General features: G+C 44.2%; 1 protein-coding gene and 1 long non-coding RNA gene across 2 annotated transcripts; one reads left to right on the forward strand and one right to left on the reverse strand.

The window, feature by feature from the left end:
- The first annotated feature begins 5210 nt into the window (after window positions 1-5210).
- On the forward strand, window positions 5211-8811 carry LOC142213244 (uncharacterized). Its single transcript, XR_012717230.1, has 3 exons — window positions 5211-5367; window positions 7284-7329; window positions 8677-8811. It is a non-coding gene; the product is annotated as an uncharacterized LOC142213244 (long non-coding RNA).
- Window positions 8812-8873: 62 nt separating this feature from the next.
- GNG3 (G protein subunit gamma 3) lies at window positions 8874-15709 on the reverse strand. Its single transcript, XM_075281529.1, has 3 exons — window positions 15518-15709; window positions 10859-10963; window positions 8874-9267 (listed from the first exon to the last, which is right to left on the reverse strand). The coding sequence occupies exons 2-3, from the start codon at window positions 10955-10957 to the stop codon at window positions 9139-9141; spliced, it is 228 nt and encodes a 75-aa protein (XP_075137630.1). The 5' UTR covers window positions 10958-10963; window positions 15518-15709; the 3' UTR covers window positions 8874-9138.
- Between the last annotated feature and the right edge of the window lie 3717 nt (window positions 15710-19426).

Below are 19426 nucleotides of genomic sequence, written 5' to 3' on the forward strand. Positions count from 1 at the left end.
TAGGCCCCTTAAAGCCTAAAATATGAGCACTCTGACCTGGTCTGGCCAGGATTAAACGTTCCTATTCCCTGGACTGCAAAGTTGTATAAAGTATGAAATAACTGAGCATAATGGTAGAAATAAACACTAAATGTGAATACGGCTATACAGTTACACATATTACAGGCATATGCTAAACGTAAAGGCAACGTGTAATGTAAACTGATCTGACTGGTTGATATGGACAACTATTCTTAGGACCGGGCCGCTGCATAAGCTCTGACTGGGCGCGTTTCGCGCATGCGTCCTCCTCCCCCCTCCCTTCCGCTCCCCTCCCGGCGTCTGCGTCGCCGTGGTGACGCGGTCGGGTGGGGGGCGGAGCCACGCTCCGTCCCCTTCTTATCCTTCGGCGCTGGGCGGGGACTTCCTTTCGGATCCCTGCCAGCGACGAAGGAGGAAGTTTTTCCCTCCCACCCTCCCCTTTATCCTATTGCACTTTACCGGGTTTTGTTGTGTTCTCCCTTTATTTGGTTTTGTTTCAATTTGTTTGCCTCAGTATTTGTGTTTTTGCATGTATTTCGTTTGGTTTGGTTGTGTTTCTTGTTTAGTTCTTTGTTTATTTATTTATTTATTTGTTTCCATAGGTGTCACAGCTGGCATGATCGGCAGGACCTTGTCCCCTCCCCTTACGTCATTCTGGATAAGGCGCGCCACCGCTGGATACAACAGACATGCACACCGCTAGCGGTGCCTGGGCATTCCTTGTGGCGCGCTCCCCTCGCTCTTCTAATTTGGGGCAACAGGTTTCTGCTGACATGTCTATTTTCAATAATAAAGCTGTGGCCGACCCCCACTTAACCCAAGATGATGTGTCTGTGCCTTTATTTCTTAAGGGGGGTAAGTTTGGGGTTTTCAGTATCATGTAGGGAGGGGCTTATCCCCCCCCCTTTTTTTCCAGGGGTTACATTATGCGTATTGCGCTCAGTCAACATCATCTGGTCTTGGCTTTTCTATATGAAACCTGGAGTGACATACATTTCACAATGGGGTGTATATATATATATATATATATATATATATATATTAGCTTTTACCCGCGACTTCATCTGCGGTGATTTGAGAATTGGGCGGACACAGACGTGTAAAACTGTAAAAGTACTTTAAAAAGTTTGGTGGGCTAGCAAATGTGATGTGTTATATTGTGTATCTAGTGATACAGACAATGTGATGTGTTGTATTGTGTATGTCGTGATACAGACAACGTGATGTGTTGTATTGTGTATGTCGTGATACAGACAACGTGTTGTGTTGTATTGTGTATGTCGTGATACACACAATGTGATGTGTTGTATTGTTTATGTTGTGATACAGGCAATGTGATATGTTGTATTGTGTATGTCGTGATACAGACAATGTGATGTGTTGTATTGTGTATGTCGTGATACAGACAATGTGATGTGTTGTATTGTGTATGTCGTGATACAGACAATGTGATGTGTTGTATTGTGTCAGACAATGTGATGTGTTGTATTGTGTCAGACAATGTGATGTGTTGTATTGTGTCAGACAATGTGATGTGTTGTATTGTGTATGTCGTGATACAGACAATGTGATGTGTTGTATTGTGTATGTTGTGATACAGACAATGTGATGTGTTGTATTGTGTCAGACAATGTGATGTGTTGTATTGTGTCAGACAATGTGATGTGTTGTATTGTGCCAGACAATGTGATGTGTTGTATTGTGTATGTCGTGATACAGACAATGTGATGTGTTGTATTGTGTCAGACAATGTGATGTGTTGTATTGTGTCAGACAATGTGATGTGTTATATTGTGCCAGACAATGTGATGTGTTGTATTGTGTATGTCGTGATACAGTCAATGTGATGTGTGGAAAGCTATATGTAAAATGTGAGGGAGTAGAGTGAGGGCTACTCCTGAGGTGACAGTAAGGAGTGTGCAGGCAGGAAATGCCAGGCAGTGTGTGTGAGTCTATAGCTGGGGCTAGGAGTCCTGCTTTTGTGAGTCTCCTGCTAGGAAGCCATGTTGTTTAGTGGCACCAAAAGTAGCCTGTGACTCAATCCTAAGGGAAAACTATGTTTGTGGAAAATTGTACGCAAATCCGTCCAGGCGTTTTAACGTGATTGAGGAACAAACATCCAAACTCACAAACATCCAAACACACAAACTTTCACACTTATAATATTAGTAGGATATACACTCACCGGCCACTTTATTAGGTACACCATGCTAGTAACGGGTTGGACCCCCTTTTGCCTTCAGAACTGCCTCAATTCTTCGTGGCATAGATACAACAAGGTGCTGGAAGCATTCCTCAGAGATTTTGGTCCATATTGACATGATGGCATCACACAGTTGCCGCAGATTTGTCGGCTGCACATCCATGATGCAAATCTCCCGTTCCACCACATCCCAAAGATGCTCTATTGGATTGAGATCTGGTGACTGTGGAGGCCATTGGAGTACAGTGAACTCATTGTCATGTTCAAGAAACCAGTCTGAGATGATTCCAGTTTTATGACATGGCGCATTATCCTGCTGAAAGTAGCCATCAGATGTTGGGTACATTGTGGTCATAAAGGGATGGACATGGTCAGCAACAATACTCAGGTAGGCTTTGGCGTTGCAACGATGCTCAATTGGTACCAAGGGGCCCAAAGAGTGCCAAGAAAATATTCCCCACACCATGACACCACCACCACCAGCCTGAACCGTTGATACAAGGCAGGATGGATCCATGCTTTCATGTTGTTGACGCCAAATTCTGACCCTACCATCCGAATGTCGCAGCAGAAATCGAGACTCATCAGACCAGGCAACGTTTTTCCAATCTTCAATTGTCCAATTTCGATGAGCTTGTGCAAATTGTAGCCTCAGTTTCCTGTTCTTAGCTGAAAGGAGTGGCACCCGGTGTGGTCTTCTGCTGCTGTAGCCCATCTGCCTCAAAGTTCGATGTACTGTGCGTTCAGAGATGCTCTTCTGGCTACCTTGGTTGTAACGGGTGGCTATTTGAGTCACTGTTGCCTTTCTATCAGCTCGAACCAGTCTGGCCATTCTCCTCTGACCTCTGGCATCAACAACGCATTTCCGCCCACAGAACTGCCGCTCACTGGATGTTTTTTCTTTTTCGGACCATTCTCTGTAAACCCTAGAGATGGTTGTGCGTGAAAATCCCAGTAGATCAGCAGTTTCTGAAATACTCAGACCAGCCCTTCTGGCACCAACAACCATGCCACGTTCAAAGGCACTCAAATCACCTTTCTTCCCCATACTGATGCTCGGTTTGAACTGCAGGAGATTGTCTTGACCATGTCTACATGCCTAAATGCACTGAGTTGCCGCCATGTGATTGGCTGATTAGAAATTAAGTGTTAACGAGCAGTTGGACAGGTGTACCTGATAAAGTGGCCGGTGAGTGTATATATATATATATATATATATATATATATATATATATATATATATATATATATCTACTAGCAGGAGGACCCAGCTTCGCACGGGTATATTACATCTTATGTTTGTGTAGTGGCCCCATAAGAATTGTCCAATTTTGCACTGGTGTATTTTGTATGTGGTTTGTGTGTATGTCCATAAGCATCATGTGATTATGTGTATCTCATTTTGGATATCAGTGAAAAACCTGTGATCAGTTGTTATGGATACCTGGAGTAAAGCTGTATCTAATCCTTCCCCGTGTAGTACTGTGTTTAGTCGCAAGTATCTAATCCTTGTTGGTGTGGTACTGTGTGCAGATGCACATATCTAATCCTCCGGCATGTGGTACTGTGTGCAGATGCGCGTATCTAATCCTCCCCCGTGTGGTATTGTGTGAGGAGGTGCATATCTAATCCTCTGGCAAGTGAAACTGTGTGCAGATGTGCGTATCTAATCTTACGGCATGTGGTACTGTGTTCAAAAACGCATATCTAATCCTCTGGCGTGTGGTACTGTGTGAAGACGCATGTATCTAATCCTCTGGCGTGTAGAACTGTGTGCAGATGCGCGTATCTAATCCTCCCCCGTGTGGTACTGTGTGCAGATACACGTATCTAATCCTCCCCGTGTGGTACTGTGTGCTGAGAGGCGTATTTAATTCTCTGGCATGTGGTACTGTGTGCAGAGGCATGTATCTAATTCTCCAAAGTGTGGTACTATATTCAGATGCACGTATCTAACCCTCCCCTGTGTGGTATTGTGTGAAGAGGCGTGTATCCAATTCTATGGCGTGTGGAATTGTGTGTAGAAGCGCGTATCTAATTCTACAGCATGTGGTACTGTGTGCAGACACATGTATCTAATTCTATGGCGTGTACAACTGTGTGAAGATGCACGTATCTAATCCTCTGGTGTGTGAAACTGTAAGCAGACGCGTGTATCTAATCCTATGGCATGTGCTACTATGTGCAGACGTGCTTATCTAATCCTCTGGTTTGTGGAACTGCGTGCAGATGCGCGTATCCAATCCTCTGGCATGTGGTATTGTGTGCAGATGCATGTATCCAATCCCCCGGCGTATGGTACTGTGTGTAGACGCACGTATCTAATCTTCTGGAGTGTGGAACTGTGTGTAGACGCACGTATGTAATACTACTGCATGTGGTACAGTGTACAGACGTGCGTTTCTAATCCTCTGGCGTGTGGTACTGTGTGCAGATGCGCATATCTAATCCTTCCCCGTGTGATACTGTGTGTAGATGCGCGTATCTAATCCTCTGACGGTGGTACTATGTGAAGATATGCGTATCTAATCCTCCGGCTTGTTGAACTGTGTGCAGATGTGCGTATCTAATCCTCCCCTGTGTGGTATTGTGTGAAGAGGTGCGTATCTAATCTTCCCCCGTGTGGTACTGTGTGCTGAGACGCGTATCTAATTCTCTGGCTTGTGGTACTGTGTGCAGATGCATGTATCTAATCCTCCCCTGTGTGGTACTGTGTGAAGAGGCGTGTATCTAATCCTACATAAATATGTGTTTATCACACAGAGCAGATTTTGAGACGTTTTCCCACTCAAAATACGTTCCAAAAAAAACCCCGCCTCTAATCTCCCTTCACATTCATCTCAATGGGCGGCATTGACACTACAAAGCTTCAGTCACTCATAGTCATGTGATTCAGTGGGCGTGTCACTAAGATCACGTGGCTCGTTCCGTCCAATGAGTGGCAGGGCGCGTATTACAGCTGGCACTGGCATGGACCGGGCACAGAGGGCGGGTTCAGGGCGCCGGAGTTCGGGGCTTCTGGTCAATGCCACCCGGGCTCAGGGGGGAGAGGCGCGGGTGTTGTGTGAGGCGCTGAGAAAGCTAACTGCGGTGACGCGGGCGATATCTGCAAATCTGCAACATGTGAACGAGAACCTGGAGCGGTGAGTGCGCGCTGTATATGAGAAGGTGCTGTGCGGGGTTATAGCACAACTAGCCTGACTGTCACCGGGTTATAGTGATGTAGCTGATGCCACAGGGTAGACATTGCTGTGACCTATACCTGCAGATGGATATTGTATATAGCTGTCTCCTGTGCACATTAGCGCCACTGCCTGCTGCGTCTTTCCGAGCCACCAATGTCACAGTGACTGGACCTGCCTGGCCCTAAAGGGGGCGCTGTGACTGCACTGGCGGTGGGGGATTTGCTAAGACTGGCATTTTTAAAGGGGTGTTTTGTTTGTGTGTTTTTAGGGGTTATCTAGGGGACAACCCCTTTATAAGGGCTGCTGAGGGGTCCCGCTGTATATGAAATGCCATTTGTGAAGAGGTGACCATTGAGGTCCTGCCTGGACTGGGCACCTGTCATAAATAGCCTGGTGATCTGGAGTGTCCAGGGAGAGAGGGGTAAAAAAACAAAAATTCAGAGCACCCTTTTATTCCATTCTGGTGCTGGCACTAGTGGTAAGAGGCTGTGGGTTTTTAATCATTCAGGCCCCCTCCCATGAGCCAGAATTGAAATCTATGTCAAGGACGGGTGTAGATTTCGAGTACAACTCATGCCGGCTTTCTGGAGTGGGCTATAGTAAATCTGTAGGGCTGAGGCGTCTCTGACCACTTTTTGGAGTGCAGAAGGGACAATGGGGTACAGCTTTGGCACAAGAAAGGTTGTCACATTTACACCATATAACTGGCATAGGTGGGTTAGTAAAATTTCTCTCTGGAACTATAATGTGGATGATATGAGGGACATTAATGGGGTGGGTGATGGTGCTGCTGCTGTGATGGGCACCATTGGTTTGAGGGAGACGCTGAGATGGGTGCCATTGATTAGAGTAGAGGACGTTGAGACAGTGCCATTGGTTGGCTAGGGAGAGAATGGGACCTTGAGATGGGGGCTGTTGGGTGGGGGACCCCTGATTCTAGTGCATTTGGTGATTGTGGGGGTGAGCCTGAGATGGGTGCTGCTGGTTTGGGGTGGAATGGGGAACCTAAGATGAATGCAGTGTTAGGGAGAGAGTATCCAGTGATGGGAACCATTGGCTGAGGGGTATATTATTTATATACAGGTCACTATGGAGAGGATGTAGCATTCTGTCTTCTCCTGTCCCTTTACAATACCGACTAAGGGGTCCGATGATTTTAGGACTACAGAGACTTCTGTCCAAGTGACGAAGGCTGGTCTTACACGGCCATAATGATTTTACGGTCCGCAAGTTGCCTTTGCAGACCTGCTGTATAAATTGCAGACCTCGGTTGCGGTCCGGCACACCACGGATACAATATCCGGTGGTGTAAGGGTGCATGCACACTACGTAATGCCGGGCGTGTATGAGAGCCGTACATGCCGGCGTTACAGCAGGGCTGCCGAACACTTCCCATTCACTTCAATGGGAGCGCTCGTAAACGCCGCTGTTACGAGCGCTCCCATTGAAGTGAATGGGAAGTGTTCGGCAGTCTGCTGTAATGCCGGTTTGTACGGCTCTCATACACGCCCGGCGTTACTCAGTGTGCATGCACCCTAAGAGGCCGCACTGAATATAATGTGTCTGCAGCCTTGCATTACGGCCGTGTAAGACCAGCCTAAGAAACACCAAATGTGCATGTAGATGCAGAGAGATCACACCATTCACTATCGGTAGTTGTGATCTTTCATTGTGTGCCTACAAGTCACCATCTTAGGGACAATCCTTTAAACCCTGAGGCCCGTGTGTCTTCCCTTTATACAAAATCAATAAAATGGCTGCCATGTAATACATGTCGTTTGGATGCATTAAAGGAGCTAACTCCTAATACGCCCCTGTCTAGTGAATTCTGCAGGAACTGACCCACTTTTATGCAATTTGTCTTTAATTTGCAGGATACTAATGGATAAGGAAGACATAGACGAGCTGGAGAAGATGCTGGTACGTCACTTTGCCTTTATTGTGTGTTATCGAAAGTAACCTGGGGTGGGGGCTCTATTATTATAATAGTGAGCTAATGGCACCCCCTCCCCCACATACCATTCAGTATTCTGCTGCTCAAAAAAATAAAGGGAACAATTAAATAACACCTCCTAGATCTGAATAAATGAAATATTCTCATTGAATACTTTGTTCTGTACAAAGTTGAATGTGATGACAACAAAATCACACAAAAATTATCAATGGAAATCAAATTTATTAACCAATGGAGGCCTGGATTTGGAGTCACTCCAAAAATTAAAGTGTAAAAACACACTATAGGCTGATCCAACTTTGATGTAATGTCCTTAAAACCTGTCCAAGTCAAGGCCTCCATTTTTGTGTGATTTTGTTGTCATCACATTCAACCTTGTACAGAACAAAGTATTCAATGAGAATATTTCATTCATTCAGATCTAGGAGGTGTTATTTGAGTGTTCCCTTTATTTTTTTGAGCAGTGTAGTTATATTGCACTTCCATAGCAGTAATGGGGCTGGTGGGACCTCCTCTTGCACACAACCTGTGCACATCTTCTATCTTCTTCCCACTGGAAACAGAATAGGGTCCCAGACAGAACCTCCTCTTGAACACCCCGTGCGCATCTTCTATTCTCCTCCTGGAACCTTAAGGCCCCCCCCCCCCCTATTCTATGGTACCAGTGACTTCCATCTTGCAAACCCCGTTGAAATGGAATGGGAGGCAGAAAAAAGCTAGTTTCATTTCAATGGGTTTACAAGGCAGAACCGCTGTAAGATCAGGTCATGACGCTTCATTTTTTTTTTTTTCTCAAAATCAGCTGGAGGTGTGTGTGTGTGTGTGTGTGTGTGTGTGTGTGTGTGTGTGTGTTTATTTTGGTCTAAATACTGTTTGCAGCCTAGATAACCTAAATCAGTGGTTCTTAACCGGGGTTCGATCGAAACCTAGGCCATATGCATGGTTCATTTTGTGTACCAGTAAATAAATAAATATATACCTATGTCTTGAATTTGGATAAAAATCATATTTGTTTTATCACTAAAGAAGGGTTCGGTGAATGTGCATATGAAGCTGGTGGGTTCGGTACCTCAAACAAGGTTAAGAACCACTGACCTAAATGTTTCAGAGTTGTATGAAGGCATGTGTAGCCACTTCTTCATTTGCCGGGTGTTGTGAATAGCCTCCTCATTTTGGGGCCTTGCTGTGTCTGGGTGGTGCCTAGTGGAGTTTTTCTATAGGTTTCTTTGTTACCTAGTGTGACTTATATAAGTCTGGTCAGTAAATATAACAGAAGGATAACTTTTTTTATTTTTTTTTCTTCCCCCTCCCAGAATTCCTTAAAAGTACAGTAGAAGTACCCCTGAAACCTTGCGGCTGCTACGTGAATTCTCTTGAACTGTGTGACATGAAGATCTGATTACATGGCTGATATTCAGTCTAGTGTTGGACCCATTTACCTACTGCTGTGTCTGTTTTCTTGCCTGTCGGTGACAAACCAATGTAGACGTGTTTCTCTTACTAATATTTATTAATTACTGTTGGTATCATTTACAAATAAATACTGCTTGTGCCACCCCCCATCTCCCGTCACATGAAAGAAAAAGTTTCTCAAGTCCCCTGTAGATCGGGATACAGTAATTCTTCATGCTGAGGAAGAAGAGGGTCAACATTAAAACCACTCAGATGGTGAAGATGTAAGGTGGAGGGCCGTGACTTTAAAAGATGACAAGGAGTGGACTGGCTGGGATTGCCAGAGACAGTGTAGTAGGGGTTTGCTTCATTTGCAGGATGGATCAGAGAAGGGCACAGAAGAATTTCTTCTCCCTGAATGGGTTTTCAGATGTGGGCACCGGTGTAATGAGTGGATCCTCGCACGCGTGAGCATCACAGAATGCCATCAGGTCTGATGCTGCCTTTGAGACCTGTACAGAAAGAGAAGGTTAGATGTTTTAGGTTTTAAGAGGACCTTTCATGGTTTGGGGCACATGCAGTTTTATATACTGCTGGAAAGCCGACAGTGCGCTGAATTCAGCTCTAGCGGTGCCGGTACCATAGCTCTTCACCGTCAGAAGGGCGTTCCTGACAGTGTGGCAGGAACATCCGTCTTCACAGCAGCGCCTATCGCGCTGAACAGTGTGAACGGGGAAGAAGGACGTTCGTGACACACTGTCAGGAACGCCCTTCTGACTGTAAAGAGCTACGGTACCAGGACCGATAGCGCTTTACCCGGGGTACAGATCGGGAAAGCCGACAATATGCTGAATTCAGCGCACTGTCGGCTTTCCAGTAGTATATAAAACTGCATGTGTCTCAAACCATGAAACGTCCTCTTTTAAGGCCGGGACCCCACGTGGTGTTTTACAGTCCCTGCAAAGTGGATTGGAATCTAACAAATCTCTTCTTGAAGAAATGCTGCGATTTCCAATACCGTTGGATTCGCTTAGATATAATTGACATGCTGTGATTTCTAAAAAAAAAACCAAAACACAAACAAATCAGTGGTTTTGTAAATCACAGCATTTCTATTACACCTATGGAAATACTGGCGGCTTTCCTATAGGTATAATTAATTAAACCAGAAAGTCTGCAGAGGAAAACTATGAAGACTTTCTGTGAAAAGCGCTGATGCGTTTCCACCGTGTCTTTCCACAACACTATATTTAGATCGTGGCCTAAAGTGGTTATTCCATTAACACTTATCCAATATCCGGTGGATAGGGAAATAAGTGTCTGATTGTTGGGGGCTGATGGCTGTTCCTCCACCAATCACAAGCGTGAGGTCCTTTGTCCCCTCACCCCAATGGAGTGGCGAATGTGCATGCCCCTCTTAAAGAGGTTGTGTTGTTACAGACACTGATCCCCCTAGCCACAGGATAGGGAATAAGTGCCATGATGCTGGGGTCCAACTGCTGGAACGTCTCCAGCTATCCGAAGAACAGGGTCCCGAAAGTCCCACTGCATTCTCCCTGTGAATGAATTGCCAGTGCTCTTGTGTAGCTGGTTCTCCATTCACTTCCATGAGGCTGCCGGACCACAATCTCTGTCAGTGTCATGGAAGTGAACGGGCATACACGTGCAGTGATGCTTTATTCACAGGGAGGTTTCAGGGAAACTTTTGAGCCCCCATTCTCGTTTGGTCTCCCAGCGGTTGGATGACTAGCAATCTTGACACCTAGACCTAAAGCAGACGATAGTGTGCAGGCCAAGGCTCTCCAGAGTGGCCATCCAATGCTCCGTTCCATTCTGATGATTATAGAGCAGTCCTATTTTGCTCTGTCATTGGAACAGAATGGATCGGAACTCTTTACAGATGTTAATGTATCTTATGTCATTTGAATGCCATTGGAATACATTCCTCTGCAAAACAGATTTCCCCCTTCCTTGGACGACACACTAGGTAATGTGCGTGGGGCCTTATTCCTTATCCTGTGTATTAGGGGAAGAGCTTGATGTATTCTGTGTTATCAGTAGCGGGAGGTGACTGTACCCTTGTGAGTTCTGTCCATTACTTACTTTAATGCGACACATAGAGGCTTCAATCTTGAGCTGCTCAACAAGCTTCCTGGCCTGTCCAACACTTAGTGTGCTGTTCACAGGGGTATCTCCTTTCATGGTTATCTGAATTGGATAAAAAATATTTCACTATTAAAAATGTAAAGGGGTTATAACACAAATATGTCCGATAACAACAATGAGGGTCCGTGTTCCATTTGAATGGAGCTGTGGTTGAACATCTTTTTTGGATTCCTGGATTTTTCAAAATTTGGTAAAAGCCAATATAATTCCTGAGCCGCGTGTGGTGTAAACAGTCACGGCAAAGTGGATGGGATTCTAGTGAACATGCTGCTGAATTTCCACAAGGTAAATTAAGGCAATGGGGGAATTCATTAAGACTGGCAAGATGCGCAACTAGCCAGAATTGTATAACCCTTGCTTGTTTTCTGGCATGAGTTATAGTAAATCTGGTGGACCCCGCCACAGTGCACCAAAAATATGCTGCATTGAAGTGCATTTGTGGCCACTTTCGAGACGCATCCACTTTAGTAAATATGGACCTATAAGCCTGTGGACATAAGAAACTCAGAATAAGGTGAGGAATTGGTGTAGGTCTCAAGACAGTGCAAAGTCAGACCTGCAGCAATAATGGCACATACAATAGCTCAAAGAGGACTGAAATAGTAATAGTGTGTTCCTTCCAATCCCCTTTACTCAGTGGCAGAACTAGGAATGGTCGGGCCCCTTGGCGAACTTTTGACATGCTCCCCCAACCCACCACATTCCTGCGTGCGCTATTATACCCCATAGTAGCCCCTGCATATACTATTATGCCCCATAGTGGCCCCTGCACTTAATATTACGCACCATAGTGGCCCCTATACACAGTATTTTGCCTCTTTGTGAACAGCCTTGAACAATTATTATACTCTGGAGTCTTTTCAGGCCCCAGAGTATAATAATTAGCGGGGGGAGAACCAACATAAAAAACACTGTCACTTATCTCCAGCTCCACTTCACTCCTCGGTGGTGTCGGCCATCTACAATGACGTCCAGGACTGTCACATGACCTGGAATGCAGGTCCCGGTCATGTGACGTCATGGACATCACACAACTAGGCCCGAAGCCTGCCCGGAGAGGTAAATAACACTATTTTTTATGTTCCCTTACCTCTCCTGGGCTTCCAATCATTATACTTGGGGGTCTGAAAAGACCCCCGAGAGTAATGATAGTGTTTGTGGGGCCCGTTACCGGCTAGTGTAAATAGGGCCCGTTAACAGCAGGAGTAACTCCAGTCGGTAATGGCCTATAAAGAAAAAAAACGCAGCGGTAGCGGCTGTCTCTGGGCCCCTAATGTCCCGGGTCCTGTGGCAGCCGCTACCCGGTAGTTACGTCCCTGTACCTATTCAAGCTTAAATAATCAGCAGTGGAACCGGCATTTCCCAATGCCCTAATGGTGGGTGCCGGGACTAGTGAGTGTACTAATGTATGTGGATAGACTTAGTGTCTCCTCCATCACTTCTTATTGGGGATTGGAAGGAACTTTTTCTGACATTGTATTCCTCTTTGCTGCTTTATTGTCTAGGGGTTTGCCCATATTTATTTGGAGGTCCCCTGCTTCTAATTTATAGTGTGATGTGGAGATCAATGACTGTTTTTTGTATGGGGGAGAGAGTTGGTTACTCTCTTACTCTCTCTGAGTTTATGTTTTTGAAGATCTAGTGCCAGTTCACTACATACAGTATATTTGGTTATAACAGATGCATTGTATATATCTGCACATGGAGTTCCTTACCAACGATATTATTCCACCATGGCTCCTGGACAAATAAATGGGAGTGCGATGCACTTAAGTCAGGAAGATGTCGGCATCCATTAGCACAGCAGACACATGCTCAGCGCCGGGATATTTCATCTCCACATAGATAATCTCCCAGCAAAATGAACCTATTCAGGAGGTCTATGATTTGTAGCTCATGTTAAAAAAAGGCAATCTATCTTTCAGCGAAATGTTTGCAGAATTCTAGGGGGTGACTGGTATGATGGGGCCTTGACCGCACCACTTTCTTATAACTGGGTTAAAGCATCAGAGTAAGGAAACAAGTCTAGGATATTAACAGAAGGAATATCTTACCGTTTTGCAAGTTGGTTTCTGATCTGCCGCTTATCCCATTTACAATTTTAACTTTTATTTATCACTTTAAAAGCAATTCAAGTCAAAAATATTTTGATGGTAAAAAAAAATCTCCTTGATCTTGCCTTGTTCTGTTTTTAGTGCTATTACCCAACGAATAATACGCTTCCAAGCTGATGAACTAACATTGCCGTTGGCTAAACTTTGCGGGATGACCTTTCACGTTCATTTCCTGAAGCCAATCACCGCCGCATGAGTCGGAAGATGAACAAAGGTGACTGTGTATATGTCTAGTTCTCTTTAGGGCTTTGGGCAAGAGGGGGCGGATTTTGATGCCGAATCCACCTCAAAATCTGCCCCCTCATAGTAAAGATCTATGTACACACTAGCAAGCTGCCCTTTCTTCAGGCGGATTCCGCGGCTGATTCAGCTCGCGCCGCCTGGCTTCGGACTAGGCCCATTCATTTGGGCCTGATCCAGAGTGGAAAGCCGCAACAGAATGTGTTCACGTGGAACCCTGTGTGAACTAGGCCTTACAGAAAATGCAAAACACTTTTTCTTTACTATGCGTGTACCACAATATTTACTCAAGTATGGCAAGGCCATCAGGTGGTATGAGGGAGGGTTAGGGTTCCAAAAGTGGAATGTGCACCCATCAGATATTTACAGCAAATCCGGTATATGGGATCCTAAAAAATTGAACTCCTCCTCATTAGTTTTTAGTTCTATTTTTTTGGAACTTAACGAGCCATGACATAGTTGGTCATGAAGATCATCACATGTGCAAGACATAGCACGTGGTACGTGGCTGACGCCCTGCTGTCATGGCCAATGGCTATGGACTGTAGGTATTCACATATCGTATGGAAAGGCTGATCCTGCCATTTTACTCATTTTCTATCTAGTAACCGTTTTTTAATGGAAATCGTCAGAATGGAAATCTACTAGCAAGACCAACCACTAGCAACTTCCCACCACAGGAGGCTGCTAGAACAGATGATCTGTGCTGGGCTCAGGCGTCGGACCCCTACAGATCACAGACTGATAACATCCCAGTGACATACATCATCTGATCAGTGCAGTCACTCTCAGCATTTTGGTGTTTTATTTATTCAAATCTGTTCAGCCATTCCAAAGATATAAGTCCTTATAGTGTTGTTGAAAATTAGTCTACTAGTCAAGTGAGCAGTAAAGGGCAGTTCACACCTGCGCCCGGTGTCCAGTTTGTATATTCACTGGATTTCTGACTTCTGCCCCGGTGAAACAGGACAGGCAATGGAAACCCGGCGGTCAGTTTTAAAACTCATTCACTTGAATGGGTTTGCAAAGGTAACTGCCCATGTGCGTCTTCTGCCTCTCCGCGGAGAAACCGCTTTTTTTTTAGTCGGACATGCAGGACTTTGTGTCTGGCTAAAAAAAAAAAACGGTTTCCCCGCGGACAGGCAGAAGATGCATATGGGCAGTCACCTTTGCAAACCCATTCAAGTGAATGAGTTTTAAAACTGACCGCCGGGTTTCCATTGCCTGTCCAGTTTCTCCGGTACGGAAACCCGGCAGAATGTACAAACTGGACCTCGAGCGCAAGAGTGAAAGGGGCATAACACTGCCTGACATACATCAAAGACCCCACCCCCGAAGAAACCAAAAAGGGCTTATATCTTTGAAATAGCTGAACAGATTTAGATAAACTAAATACCAAAATGCTCAGGGTAAGAGCGCCTATCAGATTGTGTACGGCATTGAGCTTTTCAGACGTGGGGACTTGGATACTTGGATACAAATAGATAAATAGGGATCAAAAGGAATACAAGGACTTGTCATACAAGGACTGGCGCCCGCTTATCACTGTGTTCTTTTCTTAGTTGCTTCTTCTGCACATGCAGCCATATTTGCCTGGCAATGTTTGTTTAACTGAATAAAATACCAATTTCTGTCTCATCCGGTCAGATCTGACAATGTGTGAATTTCTGCATCTATCTTAGTGGTGTAAAATGAAATCGGATCCCTGGAGAGGAAGAAGGAAAACCTTCTCCAAAGGAAAGACTACTGTTGTGAACCAATCCCAATTTTGATGAGTAATGATCAGAAAACTGATTGTTAAATAACCTTTTATATGTCACAGGGATACTCCTATGGATGCTATACGTCGTGCCTATAGTGTAGGCCGCTGTCTGCTATAGAAGCTAGTCTGCAGCTATATGTTCTGCTCACTGTTAGTGCTATACAGTAGCAGAAGATGGTGAAGGAGAATGTTTCCATTTTATGCCTATTTGTTGCAAGCCTAGAAATGATACAATGTATACAGTAAGAATAGTAATATTATATCTATACAATATTTATTATTATAGAGCGATGTAATGGTTTTGTGAAATAGAGTCTATAGATCCATACAATATCACAGTGGATGTCTAGAAGGTGGGGCAATGGGGGAAGACTCCTAATATAGAAGGAGCCAGGTACAACAGCAGGCCTGACGGATACATACACACAATGACATCTCCTCCCTATCCTAATATAAAAGGATGCTGTAACTGGCACCTACCTGTCTGTTTCAGTGATGGAGGGATACTGGATGCTGAGACAAGATCCTTCACTGCAGCTACACCAGACACTCACACCCTGCAACAAAGAAATGGGGGGAGGAGAGACTGGAGGAAGGAGGAGGATGGGGAGAAGTGGCTGAATGATTGAATATGCTCGCACAAAGCTAGGCTGGGTGGACAGAGGACAGTGGAAAGGAGGAGGAGAATCAGAGAGGGAACAGTAATGGTAGGGCCAGATCTGCAAATGTATTATTGATGAAGACGGGCCACACATATGTACACGTATGTCGTATGATGTGCAAATTTACTGATAAGACCCATGTACATAATTCTATGGATATTCTAGAATTTCAGCATTCTAATCCACAATCCCATTATCAGCTTTGTATTAGGTAATAGCATAAAACACAGCTGTGATTTATGGAAGGCTAGCCAATAGTCAGTGACCTCACTGGCCCCAGTGCAGATCTTAAAACAGACCCTCATGATACTGCCAGGGGGCCAAAAGAGTGGACGTAAACCTATACCGTGTCTATTAACATGGATCCACTGGATGGCATCCGTTTAATAAAAGCGCTATGTGCTCTCCCAGTGCTTACTGTATACTATATACTGTAGACAGTGTGAAAGGATGGTTTGCTAGGCTATAGTATGTAGAAATAAACCCCAGCTCTGCTTTTACGTTTTTATTAACCAGTTTATTGCCAGTGTGCAATAAACTATGAAACAACTTCCTTATCTTGTAGTGTTATCTAGATTCAACACTGTCTACAAAGTGACATTATCATATACATATCAGGAGAATCTATTAAGATTAGTGTCTTGTATTGCAGTCTTAATCGATTCCCTGGCTGGCTGCGTCTGAATTATTAAGAGGCTTCAGACTATTAATAACTGGGGCACACTCCTGTACCCCTATATCTCATGCCAGCTTTCTGGCGTAGGTTAGAGTACATTTGTGAAACGCAACTTCTTTTTGTTGTTCTTTTTGTTGCAGATTTTGTTGTGTTTTTTGAGCTAAAGTCAGGTGTGGCTGTGAAATATATAGGAAGTTCTAATACTTCTTCTTTCTGCTCACTCCACTCCTGGCTTTGGCTCAAAAAAACACAGCAAAATCTGCAACATAATAAGCTGCCTTTCTGCAACGTGGGGCCTCAGCCTACATCACCTTTCCCTATTTACTACAATTCCAACTAGCACTCTATATGGCCATAAGTAGGTGGACACCTGACCGTCACACCCTACAGTACATGAGCTTGTTGGACATGAGCTTGCTTTGTATCCTCTGTATTTCTGGAAAGACTTCCTACAAGAGTATACATTGTGCTCATTCTCCCAAAAGAGCATCTGTGTGTGTGTGTGTGGGGGGGGGGGGGGTGTTCAGTGGGGTTGAGGTCAGGGCTCTGTGCAGGTCACTCTTGTTCTCTATATCAAATTCACAAAGTCACATCCCTATGGGTTTCCCTAAACTGTTATGAAACATCATACGCATACAGTTGTCCAAAATGTATTTGTATGTTTTAGAATTACCTTTTCCCATCGATAAAAATAAAAAGTTTAATCAATAAAAACAGCTAAGGGGGCATTCACACTACGTATACTGAAGCTTATTCTGAACGTAAAACACGTTTAGAATAAGCGGCGTATAAAGCAGCTCCATTCATTTCTATGGGAGCCGGCATACGAGCGCTCCCCATAGAAATGAATGGGCTGCTTCTTTCACTGCGAGCAGTCCCATTGAAGTGAATGGGAAGTGCCCGCGTGTACGGCTCGGCATGAGCAGAGCTTGCCGTATACGCCGGCACTTCCCATTCACTTCAATGGGACTGCTCGCAGTGAAAGAAGCAGCCCATTCATTTCTATGGGGAGCGCTCGCATGCCGGCTCCCATAGAAATGAATGGGAAGTGTTCGGCAGCCCTGCTGTAGCGCCGGCGTGTACGGCTGTGATACACGCTGGCGTTACGTAGTGAGAATACACCGTTATTCCTCCTCCAGCATATCTTACAGTAGGCCCCATGCACTATTGTCAGTAGCCTCTTCTGGTCATCCACCAAACCTAGATCTGGCCACCAGGCCATGCTTTTATTGTACTGCAGAAGCTTTGCTTAGGGTAATCTTAGGCTTGTAGGTACACATGGACTCATTTCTGGAAGTGTCTGAACAACAGGGGGCAATTTTAAATTGGGGTACTGTATACCAGTCTTAATGGAGTCCCCTTTTTGGCCCTTCATTAATTTTTTGGGGCAATGGCCCATCTTTGGCCCCTTCCCATTCCACCTACTTTTGTAAAAGTGACAAGCAGAGCGAAGAAGGAACAATGTGACATATCTTTAGCTCAAGAAGGGACCATGCACCAAAATATGCCATATTTAGCCCCATCTACGCCAGTTGGAGTAATAAATACCCCCCAGTTCTTACCAAGGCAAATTTCTTGTAGTGAGTGATTTTTACATGCCACATGCTCTGAGCACTATCTTGTGAATTTGTGTGGTGTGACGCTTCTTGGCTTGGCTGTTATGGACTGATTTGTTGCAAAAATCACAAATACATTCTATGATTTACATGTCAGAAAGCGAATCAGTTTATTTTCTGGATGCAACAAAAAATGTATTTCTTAATCCATTTTCATGTGGTTTTGTGAAAAAAAAAAAAAAAGTTTTTATTGCTGGAGGGATAAGTGTAGATTTTTTTTTTTTTTTTTACAGGGCTGCGGATTCGGTAGGTCAAAATACTGACTGCTTTATTTTTCCACAGACCGACAATAACTCCTTCACAATTGGCTGATAGTCATGGTCAATCAAAAGCAGTAAACTCCTAGAATTCATTAAAAATCCAGTAGATATGCATGAAAGCATGTATCTAAGTAATTATACAAAATTATTAATTGTATAATATAATCAAAGGGAACTTGTCAGGTTGATTTAGGACACTAAACCACCCACAGGGGGAGGGGGGATTAGTATTCCAAATACCTGTTTGAATAAAACCTGCATCTGTATTCAAAATAAAAGAAGCTTAACCACTTCAGTACCGGGCCAATTTGTGGTCCAGGACCAGACACATTTTAGGTTTATTTTGTATGTGCGGTTTTCAGGTCTGTAAATTTTTTCTCGTATGTCTCAGTCAACTAATTTTTGCGTCTTTTTTCGGGGACACATACGGCTTTATTTTTATGTTATTTTTATTTTCAAATGTGTTTTAATTTTTTTTTTTATCCATGAAAATATAAACAAAATAGGAGGGAAATTGTTTCTGGTTTTCAATTTATTATTATTATTTTTTTATTTAATAACACAAAGTGTCACTGAAAATCTTTATAATAAAGTTTTTCCTCTCCGTTACGATAATTTTTATTTTGTATGGTGTCGTCGGGGGTGGGGTTACAACCTTTAATAACGGCGTTTTATTAGCGTATTATTTATTTATTATTATTTTATTTACATTTTTTTTTAAAAAAACTTTTTTATTATATTTTTATTAAAATTTTTTTTACAGATTGTGTCCCCATAAGGTGATAAGAGACCTTTGGGGACATCTGATCACTTATTTTTTTGTACTTGAGGCTGATTTCTCCTATAACTGGGGCTGCTACGTTTAACCACAGTTGCAGGAGAAATACAGCCTCCTGCACGCTGTATATACAGCTTACTGAGCTGATATGGGGTCCTGTAGGACCCAGCAGCTTTTGCAAGACTCTGCTCCCCGCGGATCACGTGTCCGCTGGGTCAGAGGGCAGCTGAATTATGGCAGCGTCCATAGCTGTGTATACAGCGCTCATTGAGCGCTGTATACACAGCGATCAAGATAGCAGGGGAGGTAATAAAGCTTCCCTGCCATCTCTCTGGGAGCTCCAGCTGAAGTTACAGCCGGCTCCCATTGAAAGCAGCTGCACAATCTCCGTGCAGCT

This window comes from Leptodactylus fuscus, chromosome 7, assembly GCF_031893055.1.
Source record: "Leptodactylus fuscus isolate aLepFus1 chromosome 7, aLepFus1.hap2, whole genome shotgun sequence".
NCBI lineage: Eukaryota > Metazoa > Chordata > Amphibia > Anura > Leptodactylidae > Leptodactylus > Leptodactylus fuscus.

Excerpts from the sequence above, each read along its gene's own strand:
- GNG3 (XM_075281529.1), bottom strand. The coding sequence starts at position 10,957 with ATGAAAGGAGATACCCCTGTGAACAGCACACTAAGTGTTGGACAGGCC. Across the intron at positions 9,268-10,858 it reads CCTCTATGTGTCGCATTAAA|GTCTCAAAGGCAGCATCAGA; the intron begins GTAAGTAATGGA and ends CTTTCTGTACAG.